General features: G+C 39.6%; 1 protein-coding gene across 2 annotated transcripts in view; it reads left to right on the top strand.

The window, feature by feature from the left end:
- The window catches only part of tcf12 (transcription factor 12), a 69,346-nt gene that overhangs the window by 12,034 nt on the left and 37,948 nt on the right, over positions 1–19,364 (top strand). For both annotated transcript variants that reach the window (XM_058088825.1, XM_058088824.1), the window contains exons 5-8: positions 1,942–2,044; positions 16,642–16,703; positions 18,209–18,341; positions 19,309–19,361. In XM_058088825.1, the coding sequence (XP_057944808.1) occupies positions 1,942–2,044; positions 16,642–16,703; positions 18,209–18,341; positions 19,309–19,361 (351 nt within the window). The remainder of the gene's footprint in view (positions 1–1,941; positions 2,045–16,641; positions 16,704–18,208; positions 18,342–19,308; positions 19,362–19,364) is intronic.

The following is a 19,364-nucleotide window of genomic DNA, read 5'->3' as shown; positions in this document are numbered from 1 at the left end:
AGTTCCAAGTGATTGGAGGGCGGGGGGGTTGCTACAGTGATCTGACAGTTTATTAGCCACTAGTGCTAGCGTTGCCCCGTGGCAGCGATGACAGCATGCGTTAGCATCTTGTGTGGATATAGGCCACCAGTCTTTGAGAATGACGAGGGATCTGTGATTGATGATCCAACAGTTCCAGAGGAGCAAATACAAGACTTACCATTATCCCTGCCCACCCCCTCCTTTTTCCGTCCCTTCTCCAGCACCCCAAGCCAGCCTTTTCCTGCTTCACACTGGCAGTCATAACAATTAAAGATGACGTGTTGAGGAATGATTAAATTGTCCATTACCAGCAGGTGCCTTCTTTCTTTCATTCATTCATTCTTTCTTTCTCTGTCTCCCTCTTTCTTTCAATTATGTCAGTAGTTTGGCGTCTTTTCCTGGCTGTGCTACAGTGGAGAGGAAATTCTACTAATGTTAATTGTGGGCTATAAATCTGTATGTGTCTGTGTGTGTGTTTGCTCGATCTTCTCACAAGGCTGTTGTTGTCATTGACTGTTCATGGTGTGATTAACAGTGTGTGCGGCCTGGCAGCAGCACAATAGGGAACCTCTGAGGATTCCCTCCACACAGAGCAACCCTCCACTGCCTTTGAAATTCCTTCATCACCATCCGCTCACAAAAAAGATGGATAATAAGATTTTACTTTTTTGACTGTATATTTAATGCAAAGGGTACAAGTCGTCCAAAATAAGTCTATAGAAATGCAAGCCAGCCGCTGCTGGCGATCTCCCTGGTGGTAGCTAATGCAGTTTGGAAAGCTGTGTTTGACTGAAGCACATGAGGATTTTCACAAGACTTGGGATTAGCACAGTAACAGAGTGTCTTTTATTACTTTGGACCCCGAGTTTTCAAAAACCATGCTGTGGCCGATATTTAGACCTAAGCCTCTGAAGCAGATAACTGTCATGAAAAGGTACTGTTAAGCCGCAGGAGGAAAAAAAAGCAATTTTTTAAAGCTGCAGGTACCGTTGAAAGATGTCAGATTGCATCTTCCAGATTCTTCCCCTTCTGTGAAACAACACTTTCTTAGGGTGAATGATACTTTCATATATGTATGAAAATGTTGTAGAATCAAAACTCAAACGCAGAACTTTTCAAATATGCAGTGGACTTATCAAGTCAAACACAATCCCTTTCAGGGTGGTGGACAACCTCAGATCTGCTCCTATTTCAAAACGTTTCCCATCGGAAATAATTCAATCTGTACTCAGAGGGTTCAATTCCACAGCTCATCCAATTATGTTTTTTCAAATATATATTATATATATCTATAATACATATAGCTTTTGTATCCTTCCCCTAAACCATGATGTTGAACAATCTTTGCTCTCAGGTCATTTGACAGTTGTTTTGAAGCTCCCATGGTGCTACTCTTCAGAGAAGATGCAAAGAGTAGAACAATTTGCAATTGGCCACCTTAAATAGCCTTTCTCATGATTGGCTTCACCTGTGTATGTAGGTCAAGGGTCAATGAGCTTACCAACACATTTTGTGTTCCAACAATTAGTGCTAAAGGTATTCCAATCAATAAAACAACAAGACTGCTCAAATTTAGACACCTGCCTACTTTTGTTTAAGTTATTATTGCAGACTTTCTGTTAATCCTATAAACTTCATTTCACTTCTCATCTGTCACTGTGCTTGTCGGCTATATCATATATTTAATTGAATTTTTTCATCCCAACAACCAGTGATTTTATAAAGGAAAATCTTGAAAATTATCAGGGGTGGCCAAACTTTTTCATACCACTCCTCCCTCAAAGAAAAACAAGCGTACACAACTGATGTATGCAACAAACCTGTTTTGCACTCCGCTTATATAAATTAAGGGTATGTCATAGGACTCAATTAGTGAAGTTGCCCAATAATGTTCTTAATATTCTGATCTCTTCCCCCCAGGCTTTCACAGATAGCCCTCATTATGGCGATCATTTGAGTGACAGTCGATTAGTGTCCCATGAAGGATTGTCCCCAACACCTTTTATGAACTCCAACATAATGGGTAAGTAAGCGATTCTCTTCAACTCACTCTTGTCATGCCCTTTGGTAGTGGAAAGACATTGTGTTAAAAAAAGCCCTAATGGCGTTAGGGCACATCATTCATCTGGCGGTAGCAGCACTGAGGGGCTTTCCAGGCTACTGGGATATTTTTTCCCTCTCCCGCTGTCTTTATTCCCTCTGTTAATCCCCTTCCCCTTTCTGCAACTCCCTCTTCCTCCTCATGCTATGACCCTCCCCCAGGCGAGAAGTCACACCATCAGTATAGCTTTCCATCATAAGAAGCTCTCCTGATCGTCACAACCTCCCTAAGGAAGTAACATTGTCAACAGGGTGAAGGATGTGGTGTGAAGGGTTAAACAAGTGTATTGTATCAAAGACCACATAAGCAGTATATGCTTAGAAGCTGTATTCCCGTAATAAGATGTATGTTGTATTCCCGTAATTGGATCATCTCCTGGTTTGCTGAGGTGTGGGTTTCTAACAGTGATTGACATCTCAGCACCGGCAAAAAGTCTTCTCTTTCAGTTTTAACAAATACATAATATTACTTTTAATAGTGATGATACAAGGTAGAGTCACTGTACCTTAAATACACTTTCATCCACTTGCCTTATGGAAATTATGCAAAAACCCAGAAGATGTCAGGTGGGATAAATTGTGGTTGTTCACTGTTATGCATTTCTATTTTTTTATTGCTAACTAATGATTAGCCAATTAAAAGCTGCAGGGTGTCCCGCACGTGTCTAGGTGTGTAGCCACTCGACAGTTTTATGGCTACCCACATCTCTGCTCATTATGTCATTATGTAATGGCCCCAGAGAATGGTTTCCTTGCAAAGTGATTTGTCGACAAATAGAAGTTGCTGAATTGAAACAAAACATTATCTTTGTTGTCATTGAATACAAACTGGAGTTTGAATACAAACACACACTGCGCCTGTAAGTGTGTGTATGAACCAGGAAAAAGCCGAAAGAAAGAAAACAAAGCTGCAAAGTATATATATTTACGACAGTGACATACCAGGGCCAGGCAGCTTCATTGTAAACATGCCTAGGCTTGGAAAGGATCTTATTAATACATGCACTGGTTGGTGGATTGCCTGTACTCTGATTAAACCATTAAATGTTCAAGCTAATTTCTACCAAATGGATACAGGGCGATGGTGATCCATACATGACACTGTTTCCTTCCAGGGATAGGGAAGTTTCCATGTTTGGGCTGATTCCGTTCAGTATATGTTGTTGTCATGTGTGTCGATGCCCCACCCACTTGTGCTGCAACCCTTTTGGTCACTGCAACGTCATGCGCTGCATGCTGTCTGACAGGTGAACACCACATTACATTGCCAATGTTTATAGTGCAATATATGGACAAGGCTTTCCTCATTGTTTTGATGTGTGATACCATCTGACTCAACGAGTTGTCAGATACTGTCTCAGAGGCAAAATTTAATTGCAATATACTTCAAAGTTACATCAGGATTGCCTTAAATACTACAGATATTTGGATTGCAAGGGTTTTATGTACCATTTGGAAGACTGGCTTTGCTTTGTATTCCTCATTGTCTCATTTTCATATGGATGAAATTCACTGACTCAGAACAACTTGATCGCAATTCTTTGACGTTTATAGTGGAGATGTGGCCCACATTTGGTGGTCCTGATCATTATCCACAGAGATAGTAGGTTGTTATTTCCAACAAGTGAATTTTTTAAGCTGTGCTGCTGGGTTGCATGTGAGGAGGATTGCCGCCGTTGTGTCATGTCGCTGCAGTGTCGTTGTGTCAGCAATATTTTTACATTTTCCAGCTTACACTGGCACAAAGTTTGTCTGGCTGTGGATCTTTCGCAGTCACAAAGGACAGGGGAAGACATAGGTGACGCCGTTGTTGTTCATCTCTAAAGAGTTTGCGTGTGCACCGCTCAAACTATATTACTGGCATATTGACACCTAGCCACACCATGCTGGATAGCGACTAGCGTCACCACAGACTCGCCCGTAGCAGGTCAGCGTTGCGCTTTTAATCCCTCATGTCACTACCAAAAGGCTACACATTGGAGCTGCCACTAGTGCTGCTGTGTTTTTATGTTTTTGCTTGGAAAAATGAATGCTACGTGAAGTGTTCCTTTCTTTGTTGCCATGTGAACTCAGTGTGCCCTGGAAGGAAGTTCCATTAATGCTTAAAGGACCAAAATATGGTAAAATACCGTACGTATGACATGTTATCACGAATCTACCTGTTACTGCATGGTTACAGCATGTATATAAAACCATATAACCTTATTTGAGGTTTTTGGAGGTGTTTTAATTGAGGATGTTCCGATCAGGATTTTTTGCTGGCGATACCGATAATCCATGATTGTAATCGTCCGATACCAATACCAGTGTAACCAGTAGTGCTAGTCGATGGAGGGATCGCCTTTTTAAAGCAAGTATCGGCTGATGTCAATACCGTACTTTTTCACTGGTGTCGGCCGATACCGATATGTGGCCGATTGATTGGAGCATCCTTGGTTTTAATAGCAGTTTTTGTAGGCGGCATAGGCGTGTTTCATTACAGAAGTAATGAGCTGTCTCTTTAGAACGCACGAAAAGAGATGCGTGTTCATGTCTCATATTTGTGGATGATGGGCAGAATTCCCCATTAACATTAACATTGTTTTCATGTAAAAAATAAATAATTTTCCAACATGTGGCGGCTTTTATCTTACTGTGCCATTGCGCCACCATTCAATACGTGTAGGAACCCTGGAATAGTGAAATGTAAATACCTAATATTATCTTTTTCCTTGAGTCAGCTACATGAGGGATGTTGTTTCATATCAAGCGATGTGGATAATTACCATACACAGTAAGCTGCACTCGCTCCCTTTGGACAGCCTAATGTTGGCCTTTTTTTAATGATTTACCAAATGGACTCATATTTTTGGCTTCTTCAGCTGAACCACAGTTGATGCTTAGTCCTCACACTAGCAAACATGCTAAGTTATAATTCATCATTGTGTCACTGTGTAGTTGCCTTTACATTACCTGCTTCCATCCATGTGCTCCATGGCCATGATACAACTGCTGAGTTGTAAATTCTTCCTCACGTTCCTCCCAGTGTGCCTCTTCCATATTACACATGCAGCTTTAGCTCTGCACTAATCATCTTAGTGCTGTCAACACACGTGAATCACGCGCCTACATGAGAACCCAACTTGACTACCTTGAGCTGTTTTTACAGACCAAGTGTCCACTGTAATCACCAGTTGGCTCCTTTCACCCATAGACCCCTAGTTATCTTGATGTACTGTATAAACACATAACACCCCTCCATGCATTTTCTATACCTCTTGTTCTCATTAGTCACAGGTGAGCTGGAGCCTATCCCTACTGACTCACCAGTCAGTAACATGGCCACATATAGACAAACGACCATTCATACTTGCATACACACTCATTAACAATTTAGAGCCTCCAATTAACCTAACATGCATGTTTTGGGGTATGTGGAATGAAATCTATCCACGCGAGAACATGTAAACTCCACTCAGATGTTCAGATGTGAGATCAGATTTTCATACTGTGAGGCTGACGTGCTAACCACGAGACCATTTTGAAGTGGAAACACAAAACAGACTTTAAATGCTCATGAGCTGAAGTTGTGTGAGATTTGCTAATGTCTTCCATTATCTCATACATGATGATATTTTGAGGTGTTATTGTCACACAACAATTTTGAAGTCAGTTTTTATATTGAATTTTGATTGTAGAGGGATTGTTACTGGGTAAAAGCGTGTCAGTGCAGTGTACAGCTGTCTCCTGTCTGATCTGTGACAGACTGTACATTTTCAGATGTGTTAGTAATGGATATTTCTTCCAGTAATGATCTGAAAAGGCAACTTTAGATAAAAATTGTTAATATCAATTTCTTGGACACAACCTCCCTCTTCAGTTTCGTACATTTTTCCAAATGCCACATCACTGTGCACACACATCATACAGGGGCAGGTTTAATGCAGGTGCTCCGTACGTTAAGAGCCTCCTCTAAACTAGACAGTGGTAGTGTCAGGTGCTGTTCAGGCATCCACAGCACTGTTGGTCATAGGTGATATGCCCCTCACCCATGCAAATCCACATTTACACAGAAAGAACAAAACAGTATGCACATTTACTTACTATATGCGCACCGTCTCTCCCATGAACTCGTGTTAAACATTTGATTTGCATGGATGATTTTAAGTGACAACCGCAAAATGCACATATCTCCAGTTTATATGACAGGAACAGAGAGCTGCGATTGGAAGACGAGGCAATGTGGTGCAGTACAGTTTGGAGGATGGAGCTGGTCATTATGTTGAGCTGCAGGGTGTGCTTATCTATTACAGAGGTCAGTGGAGCATGAAGAGCTGGAGACGAGCTGAAAGAGTGCAAATCCTTTTTCTCCATCCCCATGCCGCCCACATTTCAGACCTCCCCTGCCTCCTGCTTTTTCTGGCCCATCTTGGCCTTGCCCGGCCTTCCCCTCCTGCGGCCGCGGCCCCCAGCCATTGACTGGGGAGGAGGCGAGCCAGCTGCAGAGGATCATCTGTAGTCTCAATGGGCCTCAGGGGGCTCTGTCTTTAAAGTGGAAAGAACTGAGGTTTGACCAAGATATGATGACTTAACGAGTCTCTAGGAATCAGCTGCATGGGTCACAGCTTCATGGTAATTATTATCACTGCAAAGGAGTTGTTGTTTGGCTCGGCATAACGACATGGGAAATTAGTTGAAGATGAGCCAAAAAGTTAAGACTGTATTTTGTTCCTAATTCCTAATGTGATGGTCCAGGGAAATCTCCATATCTGTACCTGCAGTAGCACATATAACATACATGGTGGACATGTTCTGGGCACTTTACAGGCGGTATCTGGATTACATACGATTTAAGTTCCTGGTATAAGTCAGCTACTATACCTAAATTATATCTACATTAACCCCTAAGTCACTCATGCTGTACATATGGAGGACATAAAGTAATATAACTTTAATTGCTATAAGTAAAGGAAGCAGAAATAAAAAATAAAAGCCAAAAGCACTACCACATTTCGATGTCAATAATTACTACACTACACTGCTTGGGTATTACTGCCACTTTCAGAGGATTAGCAACCTGGCAACTTGTACTGTTCTGTTGAACAATATAGTGATTTCTGAATGTCTCTGAACTTGACATGTGTCCTGTGTGTGGATATTTGAGTTTGCTGATGTTGTTTTGGTATGGTTCGGATGACAGTAGCCTGTTTTGTTTTCATCACCCTTACACCGCCCGCGGGTTTGTCGTTAGCGCTGGACATATTCTTAAATTTTATATTAATAGTTTTATTTATTTATTTACTTGTGACATTTTTACTTTGACATCTAATGCAAAGCTAAGCTGTTTTGTTCAGATAGCTTAGCATATTTTAAGCGACATTGTTTGAGAATCTTTAATGCACAAAATGTATAGCCACCTGCATCCTTCATTTGTTTTTGTATGTTAATGTTTGTGATTGCAGGTTTAACCTATTGACCTTGCATTACAGCGTTACAAGGTACAAGACACTTTTTTCACAGTTTGGCAAAATAAAAATAAATAAAACAATGAGATAAGGGCTGGAGCCTATCCCAGTTGACTTATGGTGCACACTGTTTGCTTGGGTTTTTGCATAAAGAGCTATACTCCATTGTATTTGAAACTGGAGCAGCATTTCAAAGCCTCGTGTGCGTCCCTTCTTGTCCTTCACCTCAGTTTTCTGTTGTTTCACAGGCCAACAGTTGTTTGGCATCTGATACCAAAGATTGACAAACACTTGATGTTTCATGCTGACTGGACTGTAATATCCAGCTGGGAGAAATTTTCTTGACTTGTTAAATATGCGCTGGTTCCCTTGAACAGCTGGGAAAGTGATGCAGGGGAGCATGTTAGTGTCCCTGCTGAAGCAGCATCCATTACATCGTTGGTGTTGAAATGGTTGGAGACGTTATTAGGGAGTGCATCACCTCTCACCTCTTAAGAGAATGGACGTGTGATTATGAAGTCATCAGCCGTGAACCTGTGCAGCTTTGGAGAAGCACCCCTCCTTGTGGGTCCTCAGGGTGCCATTGATTGGTGACCATGTGTTTGTGCCTGATAGACTGTGAAATGGTGTGTTGCTGCACGGCTGTGTCACACCTGCGTCCCACCAATGTGATTGATTGGTTTGGTCATGTGGAATGTTCCCATCTGGTCCGCAGTAATGCATTTTTTTCCCTCATTTGTGAATAAAAAGCATTGGCGGGAGAATAGCGGGGCTTGGGAAAAAGGCAAAGGCCATGCAAAAATATTTTCCCCTTTCCACCTCCCTTTTTTTCCTTTTTATCTTGTTTGACGAAATTTAAATTGACCAAGCTATGGCACCTGATTATCCAGGAATGGGATAAACATAATCAGGAAATCCGCATCTCGACAAGAGATGGATTTTTAAGAGGAAATAAACAGTTTTTGTAGTGCTCATGCAGCTGTAGATATTGAAGAAATATCTTCATTAGCAGTGGAGATAATCTTTTATACCCCCAAGCCGAATGTGTTATTTTTAGAGCTGTAAAATAATGAATAATGATGTTTTGCATAATAAGTCATTGAATCACTTAAGCAACCAAAAATGGTGGTTAGATCAGTGTCTTTTAATGCTACATCTCAAGACAGATGAAAAACGGCGTTCTAGTATCAGGCATCGGCAACACTTACTCAAAAGGTTAATGTTTTGCAATTATGAGTCTGGTTAATGCCGTCTGTGTTGATTATCTGACGTTAACGCAACAGCCCATGTTATTTTGGTTCTCATTGTCACATCCCCCCAGCTTGATTTCTCTTAATCCTGATCCTTCTCCTTAAATTGATCTAGTTATTCAACCTAATGGCTAATTACACATCAGGCTGCATGAGCAGATGCATTTATCATCATGGTACATAATAATCAGTGACATTTCAACAAAAAAAATGCAAATTAGGAGTCATTAACATTTGCTCTCGCTGTGTTGAATAAGTCACTGCTGACAAGGCTCTATGCAAAAATTGGCGTTGCGCTTATGGCAACAGAGACATGTTTCCTCTGTATTATTAGCTCATCTTTCTTCATTCTGCTGTATGTAGTACTCTCAATGGTGGACGGTGCACGGTTTGAAGAGGAAGCTTATTTGATATCCTACCTCACTCCTCTGCTTCTTCATCCAGACAGACAGACCTAACCTTTAGCCCATCCTGCTTTCATTTACTCTCTATCACAACTTAGAAGCATCAAAAAGCTTTGTACGTATGTATGGATGGTGGAACAAAAACCCTTAACTGAAGAAAACAAAGGAACTTTTTCAAAGGTAGAATGGCGCAGTGCCTCCATCTAACATAATTTCATTGAATAAAGTCTAAAATATCTCTGGGTTATGGTTCTCACACAAATGTTCAGAAACCTTCAAGCCTAAAGTCCTTATTCTCAAGAAAGCGAGAATATACAATGGCCAAATAATATGTTATTTGTAGCTTTTAAAGTAGACCAGTGGTTGCCAAACTTTTTACAGTTACGTACCCCTTCAGACATTTGACCTGAAGCACGTACCCCTCCTCCCGCACACTAAAAAAATATTGAACATAATTCATTGGTTCATTCATTTTACAGTAATTCCGGGTAAAAATGTGTATATTTCATGGTGACATTAGATTAAAGGTTGACATGAGCACTGATAAATAGATCATCATCCTACGTAGCAGGAACAGCACTGACAGCAGTTTGCTAGTTTTGATCCTGCTTGTTGAGTATTAAGTGTATATTATCAGAACCAGAATCTTTCCGTGGTGTCCCAACTCTAAAATAATCACTATGCCCTTCTTAATAGTATCTGAAATACAAAAATAAATACAGTACAAACCTCATTTTCGAATGTCTACTCACTACTACTATCTACTGTTAAACACAGAATCTTGCAGAAATTGACATAATGTTAATAAAATACTGTCATTTTGAGGAGGAGGAGAACATGTGTGGAGAAATATTTCCCCGGCGGACATTTCAAATGGGACGGCATCGCCTCAAAAAACGCTATGCTCCCCCCTCCTGAACTAAACATGTAGAAATGATGACCTGAAACACTGGAGTAAGTTTAAAAAAAAACAAAACTTTCAAACTTACCTCTTGCGTGGTGTGAATGGAATCTAATGGGGTTAGCTTAGTTTAGCAGAGCATGCTAGTGTGGCTGGCTGTGTGTGTTTTACCGCTTGTTAATGTAAATTGAGCATTTTAGGATGCCTCACTAAGTTCTGAGTGAAATAAGATTGAAAGCCACGGCAGCAAGACATACTTATGTCTGCAGATCAAGCTTGCTTCACAATCTCAACACAGAATACACCACTGGCCTTCACAATAAGAGCGCTGTGCGCACCATCCTGTGTAATTGTGCACACACAAAAAAATAGATGACATAAAAAAAATCTTACATTAATAACGCAATTGGAATTGCTTTAGTGACTACGTCTTCCAAAACTGCAAACAAAAAAAAAATTGCAGTGAATTCATGTGATTGTATCAACCAATCTTACACATGGATGATCGGAATCGGCAGCATAAAACCCTGAGCGGAGCACCCCTGCTGCTAAGCTACTTAACCTACGTTAAAGGTTATCATAATTGATTTTCATTTCCTACAGTGTGAGAGTCTGGGAAGAGCAGAAATCCCCACAAAAGTGACAACACCACACACAATCATTACTTCTGCTGTGGTACTGTGATTTTGAATAGTTAGTAATTATCATCATTATTATGTAACTTTGTGGTAATTACATTCAATGAAAAAAATATGGACATCTAAAGTAAACATGACGATCTTCAAGGAAACATTTGAGCTGGTGTGTTTTTAAGCAAATATGGTTTCTCCGTAAACAGCATTTCTTCATCTATGTGTTTGTTTTCATGATCTTGGCTTTCCTTAGAGCAAGGGAAATCGACTCTATTGCTAGATGGGGGGAAAAAGGCTCTTGGAATGTACCTCATGGGCACCGAAGCATGCGCTCTAATTGCTTGTTTTTGTGGTGAGGGTTTTGAATTGATCCCTGGAGACTCTTAGGTCACTACCTCTCATGTTATCAAAATATGTGTGGCTCAGTACAATGGAGCGCTGGGCTGCTCTGCAGCCCTGAGATCGATAAGCACACTGAAAGACTGGCTACCTTTGATTTTTCATCACCTCTTGTTTATTTTGTCGTTGAACTCTTATGTTTAGTCAGTTCGATACTGTGTGTTCCCCAAAATTATTTAATATACAGAATTACAACTATGCACCGAATATGTGAGAACTTGTTTTTGTATGGTGCTGTCATTTGGAGTCATTCTTTGCAATTTAATCAGCAAAATTTTACTCATAAGTCAATTGCTGAAACATTGCAACACATCATTGCATTAAACGTGACAATAATGTGAGTTGAACATTTGCTTTGCCTGTGGCTCAAACACATCACAACACAACTCGAGCCACTTCTGATAAAAGGCACATGACAGCAGCCTGCAGTAGAGAAGAAACGGCAGAAGTCTCAAAGCTTGAGGAAAAAATCTTCTGAGGTCTGTAGAAACAATAGTTGTGCTGCAACACAAAGTGCTATATTTAGCTTTTGGACTGGGCACAGACTCATCACTTAGACGACACCATCCCTGCAACTGCAACAGAATACACGCTCAGCACAGCACACTGTGGGAGACAAATAATGTTGCTGGTACTGTGCAATTATTAAGGCCATTTCTTTCCCGCAATGTTTTCCATTGGTGTCATTTATCTCCTTGCATAATGTTAACTCCTAAGTTGAGTGATAGTAAACTTACTGGTAAATATTGGTATTAGGAATAGACATAGTAATGGCATCATCTATCACAAACAAACTATTCTGTCTTGTGTGTCTTGAAGAAACTGAGACAAAATGGAGTACACTTCTTTGTTGCCAACAGCAGAGGCATTATTGATTAATTCTGCATGGCAGTATACCATACAGTTGTCCCTCTCCACATTGCGGTTTGAAATTTGTGGCTTAAATGTGTCATGGTTTACTATATAAAGTAAGAAATCATGCTATTTTGTGGTTGAATATGTTCTATTGATATAATAAATGGCACTTATCGTCACAAGGGTCATGGGTATATGCTGGAGCTTATCCCAGGTGACTTTGGGCGAGTAGTGGAGGGTACGCCATGAATTGGTCGCCAGTCAGTCGCAGGGCACATATAGACAATCATTTACAGATCTCACAACACACACAATCATAATAATTATAACAACACGGGCTGATGTCGTGTTATTTTCTACTATATTGAGTAGTACTCATATAAAGGTGACTATATGGGTCTTATTTCATTTCTAGAGGACTGTAATAATGTTAAGTACCAAGTACATGAGTTGGTAAGCCAGCGTGATTCCATTCAGAATTAATTTCTATATTTTTCTATTTCCATATTCATGGTTATGGATAGATAACCACGGCGGTAGCACACTGTCAAGACGTCTTTTTCGTATCTCACAAACTGATCACCCAATAAGCAATCCGAACGCAGTGTAGGTGCATTCACGGACTAGCAGAGAGTCGGATATTTCAAACTCTAACTCAAAAACTTACATCTCCTCTGCTTCGGATAAGAGAGATTGGCATGGGAGCCGCAACAACGAGGCTGAAGAGCTGCGTGTTGCCGACGACTGGTCTAGTACTTGACTTGTCTGATTTCAGCTGCAGGCAGCTCAGGTTCAGTCTGTATCCAGTGATGGTGTGTATGTGAGTCTCCACATGTGTGTGATTGACTGACAGCTAGTCGAAGGCATTGTCAGCCTTTTTGCTGAAGTCTGAACAGGATAAGCGGTCAAAAATGGATAGATGAATAGATGATTAATTAGGTCAAGGAAATGTTGTCAATGCTCATCCCACATTAATGGCAAATCTGTTTTTAGTGGATGTACTTGTAGGTTTTCATATACATTTTTTAATCAGATAAAGAATGGAAAACTGCCAATGGTTATTTGTTGTTTTTAGCCACAGACTCGAAGGGCAGATGAGTTCAATGTAGGAAGTCAAGCCCATATAAATGGGAGGAGTGGAGAGAAAAGATCCAAGATAAGATAAAAAGGTCAGAGCTGCTGCACGTGGCCTGAACTAAATTAACTAAGAGATCTGTCAATGCGTGACCTCCGGACGTGGCACGGTGGATTAATGCGCTGAGCCCACCTCTTCCATCCTTCTCTTCCTGCATTAGATTGGTTGTGTATGTGTGTGACAGCAGAAAGTGTGCTCTGTAGCTTATACTGGTGTTCTTTGTGATTGTTATCCTCTTATACATCGTGATCTTGTGCACTACTCATGTCACCTCATCTTGTTCTGAACAAATACATTTTTACACTGAACTCTCTATAGTACACAATTACTGTACGTCTCTCGGTCCAAATTTAAATCAGTGTGTGAGCTTTGTTGGATTTAGAAAATCTTGTTTTAAGTCCAAAAACCTATTTGTTTCGCTAGTTTAGACACACAAGTGATTACTTTGTGACAATCCAGCACCATTGTGTCATTGACTTACCACACTGGAGTGATAAAAGGTTTGGGCACTCAAACCGCATATGAAAGGAATTAGACTTTTTAAGTGTAATAATGGTGACACAAGAAAGACTCTCGCTGAAGATGCCTTGTTGGCATTTCAATATTTACGTTCACACTTAACAAGCTTAATATGCACATGTTGACCAACAAATGTCTTAACTTTAAAGGAAAACTGCATTTTTCATAGCCCATTGTCCACAATCCTTATGTGAAACATGAACATACAGCTTTCCATTTTCTGTGCGTTATAAAGAGAGAAATGGTTAACATGAGGGAGCTAACAATGTGTATTGGGAGGATGAGCTACAGGTTTTAGAAGCTGAGCCTGCAAGAACATGGAGGAGCAAGTCATTACACCAGCATGACTTGGTGGTGTAAATGTGGAGCTTGCCAAACCATGCCAACAAAAATGGAGCGTTTCTGCTCCACTGAGTGGCATTGTTACCATCAATGGAAAAGTGTGTACGGCAAGGAGGACATTGCTCCAAAACATTGCATCACAACGAACAAAGAAAGGTTAATGCTAACAAACACTTCTGAAACATTTTTACCACCGACCACAATATGCTGGAAGAGATGTCTCAGACCAGCTGGACCAGACGGACAGCTGTCCATGGAGTAATTCATCATGATATTGATTCTGATACATGGAGTACATTGCGCATTATATCACAACAATCTAGCTGTGTAAAAACAAAACATGACTACTACTTTGCAAATAATTTGGTTGTCTATTCATAGTTGTTCTTGTTTGCTAGTCAATACAGATTAGTGTCCTATTGCATTGTTTTGGAGTGGGTCCGTTACCTCTCAGTAGTGGCGCTCTGTCACTATGCCAGAAAAATAGTTCTTCGTGTTCGCTGCTACATGCATAATATTGCTGAAGCTTGGTTTACGTATAGATTGTGGATGATGGGCAAAATATTTAAGGAAGTGCAGTTTTTTTTATGTAGAGCTGCAACAATTTTAATTGATGAACTGATGATTAATCCGTTATCTAATTAATCAACTACTATTTGGTATCCAGTTAATAGTTTTGATTCAAAAATGTAAATATCCTCTGATTCCTGTTGACCCGTCAAATGTTAATTTTTATTTTAGTTTCCTTCGTTATCCATGAAAGTAGACCTATTATCACTGTGTTTTAGGCAGAAGAAGATATTCACACACACATCAGCTTTGGAAAACAGTGATCAACATTTTTGCCACTTTTCTGCGATGTTAATTTGGTCCGTCTAGGCCCTAGGCTCTATGGCCTACCCAACTACTCCATTAATCGAAACGACAAGAAAATCAGATTAATCGAGTGAGAAAATAATTGTGAATTGCAGCCCTACTTTATTGTTATGATCAATTTAAGTGGTTGCCTTCTGTTTATCATTACTAGCTTAACAGTACGGGTCACTATACAGTGTAAGCTCTCCTACACCACCAGTAAACACCTTGACAACATCATAGCTTTTCTCAACGCCATAAATATTTATGTAAGGTTGTGTATACACTGTATTTCTTTGGTTTAACTCTGTTTACACAAAGTATAGGTGTTATTGTTTATTGAGTAGATTTGGGGATACTTCTCCTTGCCTCGGCCTGATCTGAGTGGGTGTTTTATAAAACATGTTTGTGCCCTGGTGGGACTTGAAATTGCAGCACTGAGCATCAATTATTCACATCAGACACGGTGTGTTTGACAAAACACATGCTGCCAGTGAATATTTTACTTTGAACTTGACCACATTCAAACCTCTGAGGACATTTGTGGAATGATAGTAGACCCAGCTAGAGAATCAGACATTTGACAATAATTCAATAAAAGTTCTGTGAAAGGAGTTATTTGATCATCCCGCTGTGATAGCGCAAGGTGGTTGTATCCGACAACTTAATCCTTTTTTTTCTTTTTTCCAGAGTGGTGGCTCAGAAATGTATCATGTTACTGTTACAAGAGAAGCGGCTTTGCGAGATAATGTTCTTCACCGATATACTCAGCTCTCGGTGTCCACAAATGTACTTTAGTCTGCACACTGCAACTTTCTCTTGTAGTACTGCTGAGATGATACACACGGCTCTGCTCACCTGCACTTGTCCTTTTACTTGTGAAAGCAAGTGTCTGAGAACAGCCATGCAATGCAAGTTTTTAGCTCACTAAAATATTTACATGTTCCCTCATCTAAACAGAATTTCTGTCTGGCCAATTTAATGTATGATGCTGTTAAAATGATTCATCTTTCTCACATAGGGGCTTACATTTGTTGGTGTGTTTTGTTTTCCTCAGCGACTGAAACAGCTGAGTTTAGATATTGTCCTGTGTGTGTGATTAATGTGCTTGTGGATGTTTTCTTTCTTCCCGGAGGGCTGGCTACCTGTGATGCATCCTCTATGATGTGTGCTCTGGATGTCACGCTGATGGATTGATAGAATCAGTAAACAATCATCAAAACATGCATTATGGTACTAGATTTAATACAATGGAGTAAACTACATTTTATATAACAATTTAGCTGCTTTCAAAACATGCAATATCACATTGCAACTAAATACATTACTCTGAGCATTTTCAAATGAATGTATGAGTCTATGTAAATCCTACATGGAAGTATGAACTGAAGTGGGAGGCTGTGTATATCTGCATATATTTTTATTTCACTTTACAACACTGTATAATAGTCTTAGAACAGTTTCATCTATCTTTGTTTACCTCACATAGAGGCAATTTACACAACGTTACAACACTGTATTACACACTCAAAAAACTTGTGTGGAAAAAAAACTAGAATGCTCTCCTTGACTTTATCCATAAATAATATTTTTCAGTATTCCAGAATTAAAAATCTTGTTAATCATGCCCACTTTATTTTATTTTATTATGATGATTTTTTACTTTTCGTTTATGGACTGTGAAGGTTGCATGATTCACACAGAATCGATGAGTCCTCCAGATTTAGCATTCAGCTAATTTCCATCTATAGTCACCAATGTTAACAAAGTACCTTCTTTTCCAGGGAAGTCGGAGAGGGCTGCATTTCATGGCTTTGGGAGGGATCCTGGAGCATCAGGTTGCCAGGTGAGTTTCAGATCACATAATGATCTTAATAATAATAATAATAGGTTCCCAGGCTCTTGCACAACCGCACCACAAAATTAAATTTAAATTGAATTGAGATTTTTTTTTTATTTCTTGTAATCCTGCTAACTGTATCATAGGCACAATACGTTCCAAAAACCACAAAAAAGGAAGGTTGGCTCTCGCTGAATGGAGCGGCGTATGGACAGGCTCCAGTTTGCAGTCAGCAAAAACAACCAAAATCTATTGTAAAACCAAAGTTAAAACTTGAAAATGCTCATGAAAAATGAAATGCAGAAATAATTGCCTCATAATAAATAACTATGAATTTGTCCTTTCCTCATACTGCTTAATGTAAATGCTCCAAATGTATGTGTCCAATTATTCAATAAACACGATTAATATACTAATTAAGTACAAAGCCTGCTCTATTGCAAGAAATGAGACTGACATCATCTTGACCCTGAACACGATAAGTGGTGGAAAATGGACGGGTGGATGGATTCTTCTTTAGCCATACCTACTCTAAACTATTTTCGCATATTTGTTATTATAAATTTGCATACCGTTATACATACACTGAATGATTTTTAGCCTGCTCTGCACTTGTAACATTTAATCTGCTCTTTTGGCAAATGTTTCATCCAAATAATTGAATTAGATGATGGGTCCGTTTGCCTCATGGCTACTTGCCACTTTGCTGGACATGGCTAATGACTCATATTTAAAAAATACGTCTGCTGTGGATTGATTCATTCATGTGGTTCTGCCTGCCAGTCTCGGGTACACTGAGACTATGCTTCCTTAGTGATTTTCTCTTGAAGAGTGAGAGCAGACAGAGTTGGTGCAATGGTTCAATATCATTGAACAAAGTCAAGAGCAGACATGTCTTGTGGCATCTCTGACAGGTTGTCATTTTACAGAGCCAGTTTGTTCCTTTTGAATTAAATTTTTGTCACTATGTCCAATACTTTTGATGACTGTTGTTACTTTCAAATGAGCCACCGACACAGCTTTAGCACAAAAAAACAAACAAATCTGTGTTCTGTTTAAGCACTAGTTTCATCTATTAGAAGGTTTGAGAGTTCACGGGTCAGCGTGTCCATCGTTATCCTGCACAGGGGATTCCCAGAGGCACGTGTGCCAGTTGGCAGGCGAGCAACTAAACATAGATCGGAGTTGTACTCGACATCGTAATGCGGCCTGCTGCTGATTAGATCAAGCTCCTAATTGACCTATTAACCCTGTTTGCTGGAGTTGTAAGGGTCAATTAGATATTGGTGTTTGGCATAGTAAAGGCTGGAATTGTATTGTCGCACCTAATAAACAATCACACCCTTTAATATTATGTTAATATATTATTTAATATATGTAATATTATGTGCAGGAATGTGAATGTTTGATTTGATCCATAGTAAAAAAACACCTTACCAAGTGGGTAATAAACAACTGAAAATGATTTGTCTTTTGCCTTCATTTTGATGCATTTGTGTTTTCTCTTCCAGTCATCTGTTCGCTCAGACGTGGGATTGACAAGCCCGAGTTCAGTGACAACGTCAACAAAATCATCCGCTCCGTTTTACTCATTCAACACAGCCAATCCCAGAAGACGCTCTTTACAGGATCCTCCGCCAGTTGGTTAGTATGACTTTTCTGAACTGACTTGATGAAACATTTCCATATAGTCAGTCGTCCCTAGTTACATTGTGGTTTGAACATCACTCCCTCTCTCTATCACATTTTTTTTCCAAAAGGTAATTAATTAATAAATTATCTCTTTTTTCAACATATTGAAAAACAAGTTTTATGTAGTATTCTGGTCACATGGTTACATTGAGGCATGTTGTTAAATGATATTACCTTCACAGTGCATGTAGTCAGCCATGGCATGTCCGACATGATGGAGTGAACAAAGTTCTCCTCCCATTCCGTGTGGAGTTTTTGTAGTATTGAGTAGTAGTACTTTAGTACTGAGTCCTTCTTCCCCACTCCGTTTAGAAAACTAAAAATGGAGCAGCTAACTCGCTCTGTATGCTACAGTGGCCTTCTCTTCTGCCCCCGCAGTGATCGCATAATAATGGTAAAAAAAATATATTTAGAAAGTCAGAAACAGGATTTCTATGCTAAAATAATATTAAATGTATTAATATTGAATCCTACTTGGCAGAAATTCACTTATTGCGGTATGGGCTGGAAATAATTACCCACGCTAAATGAGGGACAACTGTATCGCACAATAAGTCACAACAAAGCTGAAACACCTTTGCTACAAATACAAATAATTCTTAAACAACAAAAACATGTTATTTTATATTACTACTATAAATGCATATTGATGAAATACAAATTAATTGAGATTAATGTTCTTTAATTTCTTGTTATATTAACCCATATTAATTGTTTGACTAGATGATTGTTTTCATTCATTCATTCATTTTCATTACTTAAAATATTATGATAATCCTGAACCCAGGTAATGAAGAAATATTTTTGTATTGTTGGTGGATAGGCGATTGGAGCCGTGCTGTGTTTATGGAGCACACTCAATACTTTTGTGTGTTTGTTTGTGAATGAATAAAAGTGTGTCTTTCATCTCTCTCCATAGATCCTCTACAAACAAAAAAGGTTCGCAAGGTCCCTCCTGGCTTGCCTTCATCTGTG

This window comes from Doryrhamphus excisus, chromosome 12 (assembly GCF_030265055.1).
Source record: "Doryrhamphus excisus isolate RoL2022-K1 chromosome 12, RoL_Dexc_1.0, whole genome shotgun sequence".
In the NCBI taxonomy this organism is placed as follows: Eukaryota; Metazoa; Chordata; class Actinopteri; order Syngnathiformes; family Syngnathidae; genus Doryrhamphus; species Doryrhamphus excisus.
This window is presented reverse-complemented; position numbering and strand designations above follow the sequence as displayed.